The sequence below is a fragment of the Myotis daubentonii genome, chromosome 19, assembly GCF_963259705.1.
Source record: "Myotis daubentonii chromosome 19, mMyoDau2.1, whole genome shotgun sequence".
Classification (NCBI taxonomy): domain Eukaryota; kingdom Metazoa; phylum Chordata; class Mammalia; order Chiroptera; family Vespertilionidae; genus Myotis; species Myotis daubentonii.
The window spans coordinates 15,655,003-15,673,744 of NC_081858.1; the positions used below are offsets into that span (position 1 = coordinate 15,655,003).

The window sequence follows — 18,742 nt, forward strand, 5'->3', positions numbered from 1 at the left end:
TGTGGCAGTTGGGCCCAGACCATGCTCTGGTCCCCCTGAAATTTCCACCCAGAAATGTGGCTCTCCTATCATACAGTCCACGCTCTGGACCACCGTCTACCCTCATCCCAGCCTGGAAGGGCTGAGGGGCTGTACCCTCAATGGAAGAAGCAGCCAGGGCCCAGGGAGGGGTCAGCGCTGCCCTGGCGTCCCCTGTCTGCCTCTTCCCCAGCCGATGAGTCTGGGCTGGGAGATGAGGTGCAGGACAGCCTGGGGCTCCAAGGTCAGTCCCAGGGGGAGAAGGTGGACAGCCAGGCAAGCTGCCACACACTTGGCTGGACCCATAATTGAGGTCTGCAGTCCCGGCCAAGGTCACGAGGGAAGGGATGGCTGAGAGGCTCTGGAGTGATGGAGTGGCATGACTGTGAATCACAAGGTTTATCACCCAGAAAGAGAACCAGCACTAATGTCTCCCGCATGCGGCCAGCCCTGCCCCCAGCCTGCAGCGCTGTTTCCGTCCATGTATCCCTTCTCCATCCCTGTCTCTCGTATTCTTTGCATCCTAGCCTCTCTAAAGCTCTGTGTTTTTGCCTTTTTTTTTTCTTTCTTGCATTCCTTCTTTTTTCCTGTCTCTGCTTCTCTGTCTCTGATCCTCTATGCAGGAAGAAATGTTTAAAAGCAATTTAACCTCGGTTGCCCCAGGAGGAAGGAAGGGAAGCAGAAAAGGGTCCTCTTGCCTTTTCTTGAGTCCCTTTAACAAAAGGAAAGAAGCCTCACCCTCACAGGGGAATTAAGTCAGGGATGAGGACGAGAATTACCAGGAAGTCATGGTTTCCATCCCAGGGGTCTTTGAAAATGTTCGGGAGACCTACAGAGCAGTTTAGGTTCAGAACACCTGTCAGGAGGTGGGGAGAGCTAAAGGGGCTGTGCTGAAGCCCACGTGCTCATGGATGTGCTCAGAAGCCTTACCAGTGTGCGTGCACGTGTGTGCATCTGTGTGAGGGCATGTGTGTGTGTGTGTGTGTGTGTGTGTGAGTGTTACACCTTGCGCTGAAGGAAAACTGGGGTTCAGCAAGGGGTCCCTGCCTCTCCGCTGCTACAGAGAGGGTGACACTCACTCCACTGGGGCTTCAGCCCAAATCCTGCCCAGTTTGGGGGCCAGGGTGTCGGGGGCTGCTCCTCTACCTCCTGGCCCCAAACTGGGCATTGCAGGCCGGTGAATTGGGGTGATGTAAAAAACACAACGGCAGAAACGTCAGAGGTAATTAAACCAAACGATGGCTTAAACCCCTGTAGAAATCAACGTATCGGGTTTAATCACTGCTGCAGCCAGCGCAGGGCTGCGAGGCTGCGAGAGGCCGCTTCCCTGGATTGTTAACAGGAAGTGCGTATCTTGAGCTTGATTTTGGTTCGGATGCTCCTGGGAGAGGTGATGAGGGTGGGGTGGGGGTGGGGACCTGGAAAAGAAAAAAGAAATAATAAAATGTTATTTGAGATCATCTCTTCTTGCCCGCCCTGGAGCCATGCGGCTCCCTGCTTGGGGCTCTGCCCCCCCTCCCGGCGCCCAGGAGCGGGCACAGTGCTGAGTGTGCTAAATTAGGCCATTAGAGAAATTCATTTCTCTTTATTAGTCTGTGTCAAATCCTTTTTATTAGTGGCTGGAAACGACCTCTCTTCCTCAGTGAAATGTCATGCAGGTTCCCTCCTTCTATTTGTTCTGCACTGACGAGGCTCAAGCTCTCCCTGAATTGAGCGGTGAGATTTATTTCCTCCAAATTTTGAACGGCTTAAGAGAGATTGGGGTGGAGGGGGGGCGGTCAGGCGGAGGCGACAGGGAGAAGAGGGGAGAGAGCAGCGAGAGCAGGTGAGCTCCTCTGGAGGTCAGGTGTCCTCTGGAAATAAAATCCAGCGGCCATCTCTCACATCTTGTTCCTCATCTTCCGGGCCTGGGACCGAGTTTCCAGGTCCCTACTTCTATCTCTCTGATGGGGGAGATCTGGACAGCAACACCAGGACACACTGAAGCTCAGGGGCCATATCCCGTGTCTCCCTGGAAACCCTTCTTCCCCTTCCATGCCTGCACACACAGGGACATTCATGTCCCTGCTGACCAAGACACTCAGCTCTCGGGGTTCCTGCCCTTGTCACCCCATCCTGTCCCTCCCCAAGCCTGCATTGGGCTGCCAGCCTCATCTCCAGCCGCAGGCAGTGATGTTGGGGGGTAGCTTAGAAATACAGGCCCACCCTTAGTTGGACGGCTGTAGGCTGGGCAGCCGGGGAGGGGCTGGGCCCTGGGCTGGGAACAGCCTTGGAAAAGCCTAGTGACTGCAGCCACAGACCCTGCTGAGTCACTGGGAAGCTGATTCTGGTCCTCAGGGGTGATGCAGTGTCTCAGCGGTCCCTACGCTTGAAGTAGCAGGGAACAGTCTGGATTTACGGAGGGATCCAGATAGATAGAGCAGGGGAGCCACAGGCAGCCCCTACCCTGGTGTAGTCCATGTGAAACCTGTGGCTGAGCTCAGATGCCATCTGATCTCCTGGGCTCAGGGACCTGGGGGAGGGGGAGGTGGAACCCAGCCAGGAGCCTGAGAGGGTGGGGTGTGAGAAGGGAGGGTTTGGAGCTGAGAGTTTGGCTCGGGTCAGGAGAGACTGGAGAGAAGCAGCCATGCCAGCCTCCGGGAGCCTGCTCTGTGCTCCGTGGCCCTCGTTAATTTGGGGGGGATGGGAAGTATGTTTCCTTCTTCTGAGAGATAGCAGGAGCTCCCAGAAAACACCCCCAAGTATGCCCCCCCCCACATTCTGGGGAGATCTGATGCCTGGAAGTGAGAGGTTTATGAAAAGGACCTGTGCTGTGGCCCAGTGTACATGACAAGGCCTCCAGCCGCCCCCCTACCTGCACCCCACCCAAGGCCCAGCTCTATCTGAGACTGTGATCTGAGTCCTGTTCACCTCGCCAACCTCACCTCCCTCAGTCCCCTCCTGACTATCCTGTTCCAGCCACATCATCTGGATATTGTTCCAGAAACACACCAGGCTGATTCCTATCTCAGGCGCTTTGCTTTTTCTGCCGAAAGCCTCTCCCTCTGATTTTTGTATGACTGCCTCCTCATCATTCAGGCTTCATTTAAATGTCGCCTCCTCAGAGGGGCCCTCCCTGATCACTCTGCTCCATTCGGGGCAAGGACAGTGGCAGAGGGGACCACCCTCCCATCCCCATCCCAACTCTAGTGCAAGTATGTGAGGGATGCAGTCACCAGTAGATCCCTCTTTCCCTACCCCATACCCTATTCATGCTGTGTACACAGAATACTGAATCCCCGCCCAGATCACACACACAACACATGGCACATACACACACGCTGCCCACAATGTAGGGCTCATGCACACTCCATTCACCAAACACAAAATCTGCACCCCAACTTGAAACACACAACCCACATGCATACGTACTGTATACATCCCACACTGTGTGTGCACACAATGCAAACACACAAGAGCACATGTACACAACACTCCCACTGGCCTCGCTGACAGGTGCACACACACACACGTGCACACAGGTGCCCCCTCTTCGTTCAGCAGCTGCCCACCCCCCTCCGACGAGAGAAGGGAACCAGCGGTGACCGGCGGGGTGCACCCACCACCTGGCACAGCGCTGCGGATTATTAGTTCCTGGTAATTTAGTGCCCTTGTACAGAGTCGATTTGTGCCTTTCATTCCTAATTGATCTAGTGGCTGTTTAAATGGCAGCAGGCATCTGTTGAGAGTAGGAAGGTTCATCAGGCGCAATAATTCATAACACCGTCTGGAATTTGCCTTTCGTGTCCCTCAGCTAAAGCGCTGCGAGCGCTGCTTAAATCACAGCCGCTGAGGCTTCCTTTGGTATTCCGCACAGGGCCAGGAGAGGCTTGCATTAAACTGGGATCAGCTTAGATTAGACCATAATATGCTGCGGCATTAGTGGCTGCAAATGAAGACTTACGCTGGAGTTTAACCCTTCACCTGCTCGCTCTTTGTTTTAGCTGAGGGCTAAGCGAGCCGCGGTTTTCCCTGCCGGCTTCCTGGGGGGCTGCATAGGTCTTCTAGAGATTTGGGGCCACAGATGGGCCACATTCAGATATTGACCCTTTTTTCCCTGCAGACAAAAACCCAGCCTGCCGGCCAGCTGTTTATGCATCAGCTCTGAAAACAAGGGTGAGCAGGCAGTGTCCAGGGCAGGCCCTGCGAGCCAAGCAGCCCGCCTGAAGTGGGCCCTGACTCCTCCCCCCACTGCCCCTGAGCCCGGGGAGAACGGCCAGCATATATGGGGGGCTAAGCACCTAGAATTATGAGAACCCCAGAGTGGACAGGCTGGGAGGGCCCCCACCGGCCAGCACTGTGAGGCTGGGCGTCGGTCCTCCGTGCATTGTGTTTGGTCACAGTGTGCCAGGGGAGCACTGTCCAGTGTATTTTCGAGTCTTGTGCTTTCCAGTGTGGCAGCCACCGGCGACATGAGGCTGTTTAAATTAACATCAGCTAAAATTAAATAAAGCAAAAAACTCGGTGTCCTAGGCACAAGTCATCATTTTTAATACCCACCCAAGGATATGTGTTTATTGATTTTTAGAGAGAAACATTGATGTGAAATAGAAACACTGATCTGCGGCCTCCCATATGCGCCGCAACCATGATCGAACCCACAACCTAGGTATGTGCCCTGACCAGGAATTGAACCTGTACCCCTTTGGTGTATAGGACAACGCTCCCACCAACTGAGCCACCCAGCCAGGGCAACAGTCATATTGACTTCGACTAGTTATTGGCTCTGTGTTGGAGGGCAGACCGTGTAGAACATGTCCTTGTGGCAGGAGTGTTACTGGAAAGTACTGGCCAGAGCATGCCCTCTCGCAGAGGCCCAGGGGCGAGGCCTGACACATGCTTCCTCCTCTCCCAGCAGGCAGAGCTTAATCAAAAAGGAAGAGATAGGTTGTGTGGTCCCAGGGGACTGAGAAAGAGACCGGGGGGGGGGTGCAGATGCTTTTCGGGGACCACCATGGGAAGGAGGGGTCTCCAGGTCCAGTGTCAACAACCCGTGCAAACATATGCACACATACTGGGAGTTAAGACATAGTCATTCACACATGCTGCAGAGAAATAAGAGTGATATGTACTTATGTGTGCACACAGGTGTGCACGCATAACATATATGCATTCAGCAAATATTTGTTGGATCCTCACGCCTCTGCTAGACTCTGAACAGACTGTGGTGAATAAGGTGGGCTTACGTCCTGCCCTTATGCAGCTCATATTCTAGTCAGGAAGGCAGGTGATAAAGCAAAGAGCTCAGGGAGCCATCAGCGTAGTGTGAGGGAGGGGCAGTCAGAGGAACTTCCCAGAGAGGGTGGCGTCTTCACCAAGACCCACAGAGCCAGCGAGGTAAGCCCTCAGCTTACAGAATACATCACACACATACCACCCGCTCACTCACATGCTCCTCATTCCCTAATTCATTGTCCGTCACTGAGTATTAAGTGCCTGCTATGAGCATGCAGGGCAAGACCCTAAGGATACAAGGCTCATTAAGACAGAGACGGTCCTGGAGGACAACAGTGAGCAAATATGATGCAGATAACCAGGTGGTTACGGATGTGCTAGGTGTGGGATGATGGGAAAGTGCAGGGAGGTGATATTCCTGTGATTGGGTATCTGGCCTGAACCGAGTCAGCGAACAGATGCAGAGCAGGTGGAGACACCTGCCCGCCATGTGCAACCAGAATTCAGGCTCACGCTCATCCCCTGTAAACACTCACAGACACACAGGCACTGCCTTCGGCTGGCTCCAGACAGCCGAGAATGGGTGTCTGACCAACCGCTAATGTTCATGGTCGGGACTTGTCTGGACACTTCCCACACTTCCTTCCTGGGTTGACCTTAAACCAGAAAGGGACACCTGCTTCTCTGAAGGGTTACACCCCTCACCCTCATCAGATACACAGGCAGGTTATCTTACCAAAGAGAAAAGGCAGGCGCCGGTGGGGAGGAGATCGCCCCCTATGCCCAGGGATTGGAGACTGGGTCTTCCCAGCAGGGCGTGAACTGCTGCCATCTGGGCTGACCGTGGGGGCTGGGGACGATCTCAGGAGTGGGGCCTTGGGAGAAGAAGTGCGGGGAGCATGGGGAAGGGGCCCTCGTGGCTTCTGAGCCCAGCCGGCCGCAGGTTTCTGTGCGCATGTGTGAGCTCTTGCTGTCCCCACAGGCACCCTCTTTTCCCGCTTCTGACGCTGCTGTTTGAGAAATGTGAACAGGCCACCCAGGGCTCGGAGTGCATCACCTCCGCCAGCTTTGACGTGGACATCGAGAACTTTGTCCACCAGCAGGAGCAGGAGCACAAACCCTTCTTCAGCGATGACCCAGAACTGGACAATCTGGTAAAGACCCTCCCTCCCCACCCCTGCTAGCTTCTCCATCCCCTGTGGTCCCTCCAAGTGCCCTAGAAATGATCCTTTCATTCATTCAGCACAAGGTGTTGTGTGCCACTGTGGGCCGGGCCCTAGATGGTCCTCTAGCCACTGAGAACCATTTCTACGGTCCCTACACCAAGAGCTGCAGGCACAGGTCTAGCTGCCTAAGCTCTCCCCTTCTCTGGCCTCTGCCCGCTGCACACATGCATCCCCCCCAGCCTCTTGCCATGCAGCCAGGAGGAGAGGAGGGGCGTGGCACCCAGAATGTCTGGGGCAGTGGTTCTGAGGGCTGGAGTCCTGGCACGTTAGTAATTCGCCAGGCCAGTGTGCTGCAGTGTGGAGGGTGAGGGGACAGGCACATTCAAGCACATCAGCAGATAGAGAGACCTGGAGACACAGTCCTGTGGAGAATGAGGCCAGCGGATGTCCTGCCCATTTAGGGGGACGCAGGAGATCAGGCTTTCAAACCCAGTGTGTTACCCAGGTCATCACTGCAGCCTGCTGCTCTGTGCGGCCTGGACATGCCAGCGAGTGTCTGGCTCCGTGCGCCCCTTGCCAACACTCCCTGGGTCTCCAGGTCTGCTCACTCACGTATTCAGAGTTCTGACTCAGACCAACAAACCTTGGTTAAGGGCCAGCCATGTGCCAAGCCTGCCCAGGGGAAGTGGGTGTTGTAGAAGCTGCCCTGGCGGCCCCAGCCCTCAGGTCACCGGACTGGGAGTGGTCTGGTTGGTGGAGTCGTCCTTGGACATCCCACCCCCTCACGTGGTCTGATTTACCCAGATGAGGAGCCACACTCCTGGCTGGGAGATTGGTCAATCAATTATTTTATTTTTTTCTGTGATTTAAAATATTTTAAATTACAGTTTACATTCAGTATTATTTCGTATTATTATCGGGTATACCGCATAGTGGTTAGACAACCATCTACTTTACAAAGTGTCCCCCGATGATGGGTCAGTTGTTCCCATGGGGACAGTTGGAGGAGCACCTAGAGATGAAAGCCCAGGGCTGGCTTCCCTGTTCACCATCTGTGTGGCTTTGCTGACTTCACTGCTTCGAAGCTCGATTTCCTTGCCTGTAGATCTAATACACCCATCTCCAGTGACTGTAAAAAACACACGAGTGAGATGGCTTGTGGAACTAAATGGCCTTTAAGAACGCATACCATCCGGAAGGTTCGTCTCAAGTGCAGTATCCTTACGCCAAGGCGTTCTAGCCTCCCAGCCCCGCCTCCCCAAAACTTTACTTGGGGAGCCAAGCAGTGCCCTTCGCCGCCCTCTTGCAGTAGGGAGCGGGAGGATGAGGCCAACCACAGGAGCCGTCATTAGAACAGGAATCATGTAGCCAGCGCAGCCAAGATGCACATAATTAGAAATTAGAAAAAGGTCAGATCGCGTCATTATCAGCTCAATCAGCTGCCGAGTGCCACAGCCAGTTAATCTGGCATCTGTATTTTTTACAACCCCGCACACGTAGCCCAGCGGACTGTAACTCTTTATCCGGACAGATATACTGCGCAGCAGAGCAGGGACATAAAATGAGAGACCCCGAGCCAATGAGCTGAGATAATTGAGAGATTTATTTTATATATATATGTGCGTGTCAGGGCGGCTTTCTTCTGCCCTTGAATATTGACTTTCACAGATGAAATTATCAGGAGGACACGGAGGTCCCCAAAACTTTGTCCCGCCCTGGGATCTCGAGCTCTGATCCCTCTCCATGTCCCCCCACCCCACCAAGCCCACCACTGGGCATGACTCCTCCCACCTCTAGCTGCATGCGCCCCTCCCCGCCCCCCAAAACAACACCAATTTGCATGCAGTACCTCCCCTCCTCCCAGAAAGTGTCCTGGACAGTTCCCATGGGAACGCTGACTGAGCTCTCCTGGAGCTGCCCGAAGACCAGAGAGGTCCCCAGACTGCAGTTTCTGAGGGCACTGCCCTTCCTGGGAGCCAGCTGCTCCCACTGCACACGAGGAGACACAGCTGTGGAAAGAAGCAAGTCCATGTACAGATGGGACAGCACAGTCCAGAGAAGGGAAATTACTTGAGGACCAGGACCAGCCTATGGCTCCTCATATGCTCTCCCTCCACTGCATCACCCCTCCCTTCTCCCTGGGACAATAGAGTCCTACTTCCTAAGAGTACCCCCCACCCAGCCGCTGTGGCTCAGCAATTGAGCTTCCACATAATGAACCAGGAAGTCAGGGTTCGATTCCCCGTCAGGGCACATGCCAGGTTGCAGGCTTGATCCCCAGGAGGAGGCGTGCAGGAGGCAGCCAATCAATGATTCTCTTTCATCATTGAGGTTTTCATCTCTCCTTCTCTCTTCCTCTCTCTGAAATCAATAAAAATATATTTTTTAAAAAGAGGACCCCCAGCAGGTCTCCCCCAATCCCCACACTCTGACCCTCTGTACCTCCCCTTTCCGACGCTGGTGGCTAGGCTGGGATGCCCCCAGTTAGTGCCATAGCCACTCTCCACGCCAATCCCCACTCCCGCCCCGTGCTCACCAGGCCTCTCTCTTACCTGCCCCCCGGCCCCCCACTCGGGTCCAACCCCCTCTGACTGGCAGTTGGTAAAGTTTGTAAAATTTGCAAGTTCCCCAAACCCCTTTGAAAAGTAGAAGCTTTTTGTTTTATAAAATCTGATTTACGGGCCCCCAGTGCAGGGCCAAGGTTTTATATATTATGCAAGATTTCAAACCAAGGCTGTAAAACCTATGGTTTCAGTTTCATGCATGGAATTTTTTTATGTGTAAATTTTTTAACATTTATGGGGCACGTTTTAATGAGACTCTGGTGTGGCTCAAGGGACAGATTAGGGCTGCCTGGCCGCAAAGCCAGCTCCGAAATGGGGCCCCACAGGCCCCTGGGCCACGCTGAGGAGGCAGGGCCCAAGTTCCGGGCACACAGAGGCCTCACCAGCCCTGCTCAGTCTCTCCCTCAGCCTTCAGTGCAGACTCCCTTCACTCAGACAGGAGCAGGAATCCTACAGACAGGAGAAAGGGAAAGGAAAAACCATCTAAGCTGGCAACAGTGAGCATCTATAGAGCACTTGTTAAGTGCCAGCTGCTCTTCCAAACACTTTACATATAATTTCTCACTTAATCCTATTTCCAAACCCACAAGGCACATATTATTACTGTTATTCCCATTTTAAGATGAGGAGCTTGAGACACGAGGATGTCGCTAGCTCAAGGTCACACGCTAGCACGCAGCAGAGGGAGCCACATGGCCACGCTACCCCTTCGCTCATCTTTCTTAGTTCTTTCTATGCACCAGCTCTTCTTTTTAGTTCTTTCCTGCCCACCTTTCATTCAGTCCTCACTGTAACTCTGAGGGGGTCACTGTTGTCCCATTTTACAGAGGAGGAAAGTTGAGTGCAAGAGACTGTGAAAACTGGCCAGAGCCTCTCAGCAGGTGGAAGACCCAGGGCTCGGCCTCCAAAGCCCACTGCTCTGCCATATGGTTCTCTCAGTGGTCCTGTCCACATTTCACAGAGGAGCTCAAGGCCTAAGAACCCAAAGTTACAGAGCTGGTATTTGCACCATGTGGGTGTAACTCCAAAGCCCACCGCCTTCCTCGGCACCACACTCCTTCTCCGAATTGAGAAGTGACCTGTTACTGACTTAAAAGTGTTTCCCTTGTCATGCATGATGGCTTCCAGAAAATGTTCATCTGTCCCCCCATAATCTGGCAGTTCCCATTCCCTGGTCTTCATCTTTCTTCCAAGTCCCATTTCTTGTTCCAATGACCTTACACTTACAACTGGTTGGGCAGAGCTGGGCGGGTCTGGAAAAATTCCTGATTAGATTTTAGCTTCGGCTGCCCTAATGACCCCCAGGAAATATCAGAGCTTGTGTGTTTATAAACTCCTTCCTCTGCAAGTGAGAGAGAACCGTCCCAGCTTCCCAGCTCACAGAGGAAGCGCCTCCTTAACTGCTGCGTGCAACTTCGCAGGGCACCTCATCTCAGCCTTCGTCCCTCATCTCCGGGGGAGACATGCCCCGTGGTTATGAGACTCAAATGAGATAATGGAGAGAAAAGCATTTTGCATCTTGTAAAGTGCTCTGTCTGTAATTGATTTGAAAGGCAAGATGTATTACCATCAAGTGAAGAGGCCACGATCCTACAAGAGAGGCTACTTTTCAGGAGGAACTTGGTTGCGGGAGGGGCACGTTGGCATAAAGAACTGACATTGATCAAATAGCTACTCTGTTCCCAATGTATTTACATACATTATCTGATTCCATTTTCACAATAGCTCTACCGTGTAAGCATTGTCACCCTAAACTTGACAGAAAGTTTAAATGCTTGTCTGGAATACCCAGGCAGGAAATGAGCGATTTGGAGCATCATGCCACCTGACCTCATGGGAACCAGGAGCTCCATCCATGTTCTGTCCTGGGACTCCTGGGGCCACCTGACCTCATGGGAACCAGGAGCCCCATCCGTGTTCTGTCCTGGGACCCTTGGGGCTAGTGCACATGGCATGAGATGAAAATATAAGATTGCAGCTTGTTTTGCTTCTTTGAAGGGTACTTCTTAGAAAACAAGGGCTGTTTCTTTATTTTGAAAGAGAAGGGAGGGAGAAAAGCTGAAAAAGGAAGCCAAATCTGGGGGAAGGAATTAAGGACACATTTATCACATTTGTAGATGATATTAAATCAAATGGAATGGTTATTGCTCCAGAAAATTTGGAATGACTTTTTATATGACATTGATCATTTAGAAAAATAGCCCAATAAATCCGAGTTTTATTCTGATTTAGAAGCAAAAACCCCAAATTGCAAACATGTAGGACAGAGGATGATTTACAAAACACAAATACAGAAGAAAAACTGGGAGTGATTGTTTTTCCACTAGCTGAATATGGAATAGCTGTAGGAAAGCCAGCAAGATATTAGAAGTTATTAAAAGAGGTTAAAAAATGTATATGCTTTTGATTCCCTGTGGTTCCTAAAGCACTTTCACATTATTATTTCCCTCAGCTCTTAACCAATCCTGTGAGCTAGGGATGATCCTCTCTCCATGTTACAAATGAAGAAACTGAGGCTCAGAGAAGTCATGCAACTGGCCCAGTATCACCCAGTTTCTAAACAGCAGGTGGACTCAGATCCAGGCTGACTGACAACACACACACACACACACACACACACACACACCAGGCTTCCTGCTCTACCAGGCAGCGCCCCGCCTTATCAGCGTTGCCCGTCTTTTTCTCTAATATTGAAAGGTCCTCCATATTCATTGCCTCAGAACACCATGATGATTTACACTACCTGCTTAAATCTTTAAACCAAGTCTATTATTCCATAAAAAAGTAATCCTTCCACTGCGCGGTGTCAGACCGAGTGGTGGGTCCATTTTGAGCACCGAGCACCAGACCCAGTTTAATCCCAGTGCATGTCTATTTCACTTCAGCAAAGCTAGCCAGGTGGATTTTACTTTTGAGTTTGTTTTACGGATTTGTATTTTCTGATTCTTTTAATAAGTCCTTATTGGCTATGTTTTTAAAATAAATGAATAAATGTGTGTACTTTGCTGTGTGTGAATATGGGTGTATTGCTTCTTGAGAAGATTTAAAAATAAATGAGTAAATAAAATGTTGATTAAAAATGAAGACTGGGCCAGCAAAGGAAAGCTAAGAGAAAGAAGGGAAGAAAAAACAGAAAGAAAGAAGAAAGGAAGACGTAAGGAAGAAAGGGGGAAGGAAGAGAGAAAAGGGGAAAAGAAGAAAGGTTGAACCAGGATTCCGTTGCCCGGAGAAGATAAAGCTAATTGGACAGTTCATTCCAGGCAGGTGCTTTCTCCAGCCTATGGCACGTTGTGAGACAATATTCACGTCGAATGGATAACATTGAATTAAGGGAGCCGGTGCTGATAGAAGCACTAGATGTTCTTGGTGCCCACTGGAGGCTGAGCAAGCGCTTTCTGTTAAGGCAGGAGAAAATTTGGTCACTTCATGGAAGAATTCAACAAGCAGGTTGAGAGAACAGAGAGCTTTGGCATGATGAGGTTCTGATTGGAGACCATGCAGCCTGTGTCCTGGAGGCTTGGCCCTTCTGCTCACCACAGGCGGCCAGATCGTCTCCCAGTGCCCCTTCCACGCCGTCCGTGAATTGAGGGCAGGAGTCAGAACATCGGAGGCACCTGACAGCCCACTCCCCTCTTCTTCCACATGAGGAAGCAGACACCTGCATGGGTGAGGGATTCTGACTCCTGGGCTAGACCAGGAGTGAGAGAGAAGTCAGAGCAGCTGAATGAGGGGAGGTTGCCAGGGAGGGATCTGGAAATAACTTCAATATCCCCAAAGCTAGTTGGTTTTTCTGGAATCCCATAATTCCTGTCACTGAGTGACTTTCTTCCTAAACCATGCACCTTTACACTGCCATTTTGTACACAGAAATTCCAAGGGCCCGGATTGAGGGCAGAGCAACACAGGCCACCTGGCTTCACATCCTAGCTCTGTCGCTTACCAGCTGTGTGACTCTAAACAAGTAAACAATACCCCTGGACTTCATTTTCTCCAACTGTAAAATGCGGAGGTGGTTGTGAGGTAAATAAGATAAGGCATGCCATAGGTCTAGTACACGGACTGGGGCATAGAATAAGAAATGTTTGGGTATTGTTACCAATCAGTGAGCATTTAATAAACACCTTGTACTGTGCTAATTACTCTAGATATAAAACAAGATCTTCATGGCCAAAGTCAAGTAGATAATTCAGGCAAAAGCAAATATTTATTCAGTGCCTAACCCCATTTTTTAGTTCAAATAATCAATACCAAAGTCAGTATTCTCTGGGCCTGGGAGAGCCCAGGCTCCATCAGCTCAGCCCCATGGAGGAAGCACTTAGGACAAGACCCTGTGATTGAGCCCTGCGTGAAGACCCAAAATTGTTGGTTTCGGCCTTTGAGTGACACTTAGTCTAATTCATAACTTCAAGAGCCCTTAATTAGTTGAGTATAGTCCCTGCCCATCAGACAATTCAAATGCCAACCCAGGCACTTTCCACTTGAAATGCCAATGAGGCTCAGAGAGGGGTGTGGCGCTGGCAGTTCTCTGCACAGCAGAAGTCAGAATTCTCTGCAAGAGATTCCCTCCTTGTTTTCCTGGGCATCCAAATACCCGCCAGAAGTGGGAGGGGAGGGTTAAACAGGGACTCTTGTATATTACTTATGGCAACATAAATGGCTCTCCAAAGGCAACAAGCCCCCACCCCCTCTCTTTCTGTCTCTTTCTCTTTTTAATCCTTATTGGATATCCTCAATGGGTATTTTTCATTGACTTTTTATTTTTAGAGAGAGTAGAGGGGAGAGAAGAAGAAATAGAAACATCAATGTGAGAGAGAGACGTCGATTGGTTGCCTCTTGTTTGCACCCCAACTAGGGCCTGGAATTAAACCCAAGACGCTCTAACCACTGTTTACTTTTATATATATATATATAATTGGAGATTCACATGTATTCGTAAGAAATAGTACAGAAAGGTCCTGATTCCTTCTCACGACTATAGTATAGAACAGTTTCTCAAACAGGAAGTAGACAAAATACAATCAGCCAACCTTACTCAGATTCCATGAGTTTTACGGCCGTGTGTGTGTGTGTGTGTGTGTGTGTGTGTGTGTGTGTAGTTCTGTGCAATTTTATCACACGTGTAGATTCATGTACACACTATGGTAGTCAAGATACTGAGCAATTCCTCCTGCCCTTCTCCCACCCCACTGTCCACAACCATTAATCTTTTCTTCATCTCTATAATTTTGCCATTTCAAGAATGCTACGTAAATGGTATCTTACAGTATATAATCTTTTGAGACTGGTTTTTCTTTCTCAGCATAATTTCCTTGAAATCCACCCAAGTTATTGAGTGCATCAACCGTTTGTTCCTTTTGTTGCTGAGTACTAGTCCACGATATGGGTGTACCACAATTGCTTTATTCATTCACCTGCCGAAGTATATTTTGTTGTTTTTTCCAGTTTGGGGCTATTAGAAATAAGGTTTTTGTGTACTAGTAAATATACACTTTTATTTCTCTGGGACAAATGCCCAAGAGTGCAATTTCTGGGCTGTATAGCAAACATAGACTTAGTTTTGTTATGAGGTTTTCCAGAAGGGCGGCACTGTTTTACACACCCCCCAGCAATGTATGAAGGATCCAGTGTCCTGTCCCTTGTCAGCATTTGGTGTGATCACTCCTTTTTATTTAACCATCCTTGTAAGCGTGTAGCGATATCTCATTGTGGCTTTAATTTGCATTTCCCTGATGGCTAATGACATTGAACATCTTTTCATGTGCTTATTTGCCATCTGCATATCCTCTTCCTTGCAAAGTCTGACGTTGTCTTTAGCCCATGTTCTAATTGGATTGCTTGTTATTTTACTGTTTCATTTTGAAAGCTTTTCATAGGTTTTAGATATGCTCTTTGTCAGATACGCGGTTTGCAAACATTTTCTCCTAGCCTGTTTGTCCTTTCTTCTTCCTCTCGGGGTCTTTGAGGAGCAGACACTTTTCGCTTTGATGAGGTCCAATTACCAAGTTTCCCTTTTCCAGGTTGTGCTTTTGGTGTCGAATGTAAGCCCTGTAAGCCTAGTCCTTGGTCCTGATGATTTTCTCCTGTGTTTTGTTTTGTTTTGTTTCTAAAAGTTTTATAGTTTCATGTCTTACACTTAGTTCTTTGATCCACTTGAGTTTATTTTTATGTAAGATGTGAGATTTACATCAAGATTCACCTTTTCTCTTGTGGATGTCCAGTTGCTCCAGCACCATTTAAACAGCCCTTACTTGAAAAGCAACTTGGTGATATTTATCGCGAGCCTAAACAATGCCCGTAGCAGTTTTTTCTGTCATTTCCCGGAATTCACCCTAAGAAATTAATGCAGAAACATGAATAAAATCTATAAGCTTTAGATTTTAGTCACTATTTTTTTTATAAAATTGAAAAATTGGAATTGGAAGTAATCTAAATGCCCCCAGATAAGAAATTGATTAAATAGGGCACACATTGAATAATTTGCAACAATTAAAAATATATTTGCTCAGCCCAGCTAGTGTGGCTAAGTGGTTGAGCATCAACCCATAAAGAGGTCACCGGTTCAATTCCTAGTCAGGCCACATACCCGGGTTGTGGGCTCCAACCCTAGTAGGGGGTGTGCAGGAAGCACCTGATCGATGTTTCTTATCGATGTTTCTATCCCTCTATCCCTCTCCCTTCCTCTCTAAAAATCAATAAAAAAAATAGAAAATATATTTTCTAACTAACTGCCACCCATTCAATAAACATTTAATCAGTATACACATGTGTTGGTGCTGAGGATAACAGTGAGCAAATTAGACACCGTTCCTGCCTCTAGGAGATCATGGTCTAGAAGGGAGAACAGAGAGAAGAATTTTGCCACTTAGAAAACTACAACTGGTAAACTAAGGGCAAAACAGGACACAAACTTGTATGCACATGTGACTAAAACTGTGTTAAAACACATGCATGTGGAAAAAGAACATTTATCATTGTTTTAGGATGATTGGATCAAGGGCCATTTTTGTGGTTGTTTTCCATCCTCTATTTTCCATACATCCCATAATAACAACGATAAAGAGAAAAATTTCTATTGAGAAATAGCTTCTTGCCATGAAAAGGTTAGGACTGTCCACTTGAAGAGGTGACAGGTACACGTCCAACCCAAAGGTCATGGAAAAGGCCACCACAGTTAGGTTTTCCAAGGCCTAACTAAGTCATTCAGTCAGCGAGGATCAGTGGGCATCTGCAAGGTGACCTGTGTCACGTGATACACTCAGCAGGCTTATTTAAGAATAGGCAGTCCCTGACCCCTGAGGCACTTGCAAGGAACTCTAATCTTATCTCCCTCGCCCTCATTCGGGCTTCACTCTTTGCAGCTTGTGCATCCACTCATAGGACCCTCTTAACCAACCTGCACAGCTGTTAGGGAGGATGTCTTTATCCCTATTTGTCAGACAGTAAGCCACAGATTGCTTAAGTTATTGCCCAAGGCCAAACAGATCATAAATGGCAGGCCTGGGGGTTGGGGGCCTGGTCTTCTACCTTTAAGGCCAGTACCGCTCTCAGAATACCATCACTGCCCAAGAGCAGCTGTGACAACAGTGGGCTCAAGGCAGCAAGCAATCAGCAGTTGGTCATGAAAATTCAAACCATGTTGATGAGAAAGCATATACCTAGGGCTGGGCATGGGCTCCTGTCCCCTGGTGTGCCTGGGGCTTGGAGGTCAAGGCAGCAAGGGGATGTGATATAATCACCTGGGCTCACCTCTCCTCCCTCCCCGCAGATGGTGAAGGCAATCCAGGTCCTGAGAATCCACCTGCTGGAGTTGGAGAAAGTCAATGAACTCTGCAAGGACTTTTGTAACCGTTACATCACCTGCCTCAAAACCAAGATGCACAGCGACAACCTGCTCAGGAATGATCTCGGGGGGCCCTACTCCCCCAACCAGCCCTCCATAAATCTTCACTCACAGGTAACCACAGGCCAGGGTCCTACCTCCTAGGCCTTAGGAAAAGCCAGATGTAGGAATGTCCGAAGGTCCTGGTGACATAGGACAATGGATTAGACTCATTGGATCCTTTCCCCGGGAGGCTCCTACTCTGGTCAACTCTTCCTCCTGTTCATCAAGCACCACAGTCCCTTTCTGACCAGTGCTCACCACGACAGAGCAGTAGTGGTGCCTAGAAGGTGACCAGAGCTGAGAGGGACAATGTGATTGTGATTCTTGGCGTCTTGGCTGAGGAATGAGCATAGGAGTTAAGTAGATGGAATGCTTTCCTGGAGGGTGAGGCAGGGACAGAGGTGGTAAAGGGCCCAGCCCAGCCCATGGACTTCTCGAGAAGGCTCACTGAGCTCCTGGTTTCCTGGGAGGAGCGTTGGGGGAAGTGGTCCTGAATCCCGCCCACCTAGTAGATGAAGACTGCTTCCCCTGAGGCGTTTCTCCCTGGTCATTGTTTACTTGCTCATCCTTCCCAAGCCCATCTGTCTCCCTAAGGTTCAGGGCCACTGTAAATGTCACCTCAAGTCACCGTTTCTCAAGGGTCACCTGCCACCTTCATCCTAGGAACTGGGGAATGTGGAAACAGTGGCTGTGTGTTCAGGGTGAGAATGGGCAGAATATTTTCCCAGAACCTACAAACTGAGAAAGCTGCCTGGTGAAGCCTTTCCATCATACTCACTGGTACCCACATAAGCCATAGGCTTCCCGATTTCTTCCTCTCCCACCTAGTTCCCGAGTCCAGGACAGACCCATGGGAGGGTCCCCAGGAGGTTTACAGTGGCCTCTGCTCATAAGACAATCAGGCCTGGGGACACAGGTAAAACTTCCAAGAATGATTGGTGGGGGGAAAAAAAGAATTAGTGAGAGGAGCTGGAAAGAGTGCCTAAGAAAGGTGCCGTTTTTAATCCTTAAGTTTTAAGGACCAATACATGCAATCTAAGTTGGTAGAGGCAGGAGAAGGGACAGGCCAGCATGCCTTGCACATTTTGACAACAAGCATCACATCCAGCCACCCCAGTGGGATTTCTGTGGGACACGAGCGTGCACGGGGCATGAGGCAAGAAGTTTATTTCCTCTTTCCATTGCTTGAAATCACCAAATCACTTTATTACAGATCTGAAAACAGCCGCCCAGACTTCTGCTTGCTAATATTCTCTTGAAATAGACTCATTCCTTCAGAGTCTTATTGTACTTTCCCTTATGATCAAAATTAGCAAGAAACTTGCATAAAAGAGGACAATAATTGCTCAACGAGCATCTCGTTTGTAATTTATTAGTTTCTATTATTGTGGGTTACCATGGCGACGCTGCGCAGCCCGGGTGACGGGAGAGATGCAAGATAGGCGCCGAGGAGGCTGTGAGGCCTCACCAAATGGAGATGCACATTTTTATCAGTAATTTTCATGAAAATAATAAGTGAGGAGTTAATGAGATGGAAAGCCATCCTGTGGCTATTGTGAATTTTTTTTAAGTGTTGATCTAATTAGAATGCATCGGTCAGGAAAAGTAATGAGGGTTTAGTGCCTCACAGAGATGTGAGGATCATATCAGAAAATTAGCACAGTCTTTGGAAATAATCAGGTCCTTAGAGAGGTGCTGGGTTTCCCCTCCTGGGCCCTCCCAACTCTACCCCAAGCTCTGGTGTTGGGGGTGCACCAGGACGGTGGGGACAGGAGGAGGCCAGGGGGCTGGGCAGTCACAACGGCCCCTCAGGGTTGGGGTCCTGAGTCTGACATGTGAGTCTGGGCAGCAGGGTCACTGTGGAGCTGGCAGAGACGCAGCGGGCTCTGGATGAGCGA

The 18,742-nt window shown here is 49.6% G+C and overlaps 1 protein-coding gene across 4 annotated transcripts in view; it reads left to right on the plus strand.

Annotated features, from left to right (window-relative positions):
• PKNOX2 (PBX/knotted 1 homeobox 2) overlaps positions 1-18,742 on the plus strand; it is a 280,359-nt gene that overhangs the window by 227,998 nt on the left and 33,619 nt on the right. For all 4 annotated transcript variants that reach the window (XM_059675981.1, XM_059675979.1, XM_059675978.1 and 1 more), the window contains 2 exons: positions 6,215-6,386; positions 16,728-16,916. In XM_059675981.1, the coding sequence (XP_059531964.1) occupies positions 6,215-6,386; positions 16,728-16,916 (361 nt within the window). The remainder of the gene's footprint in view (positions 1-6,214; positions 6,387-16,727; positions 16,917-18,742) is intronic.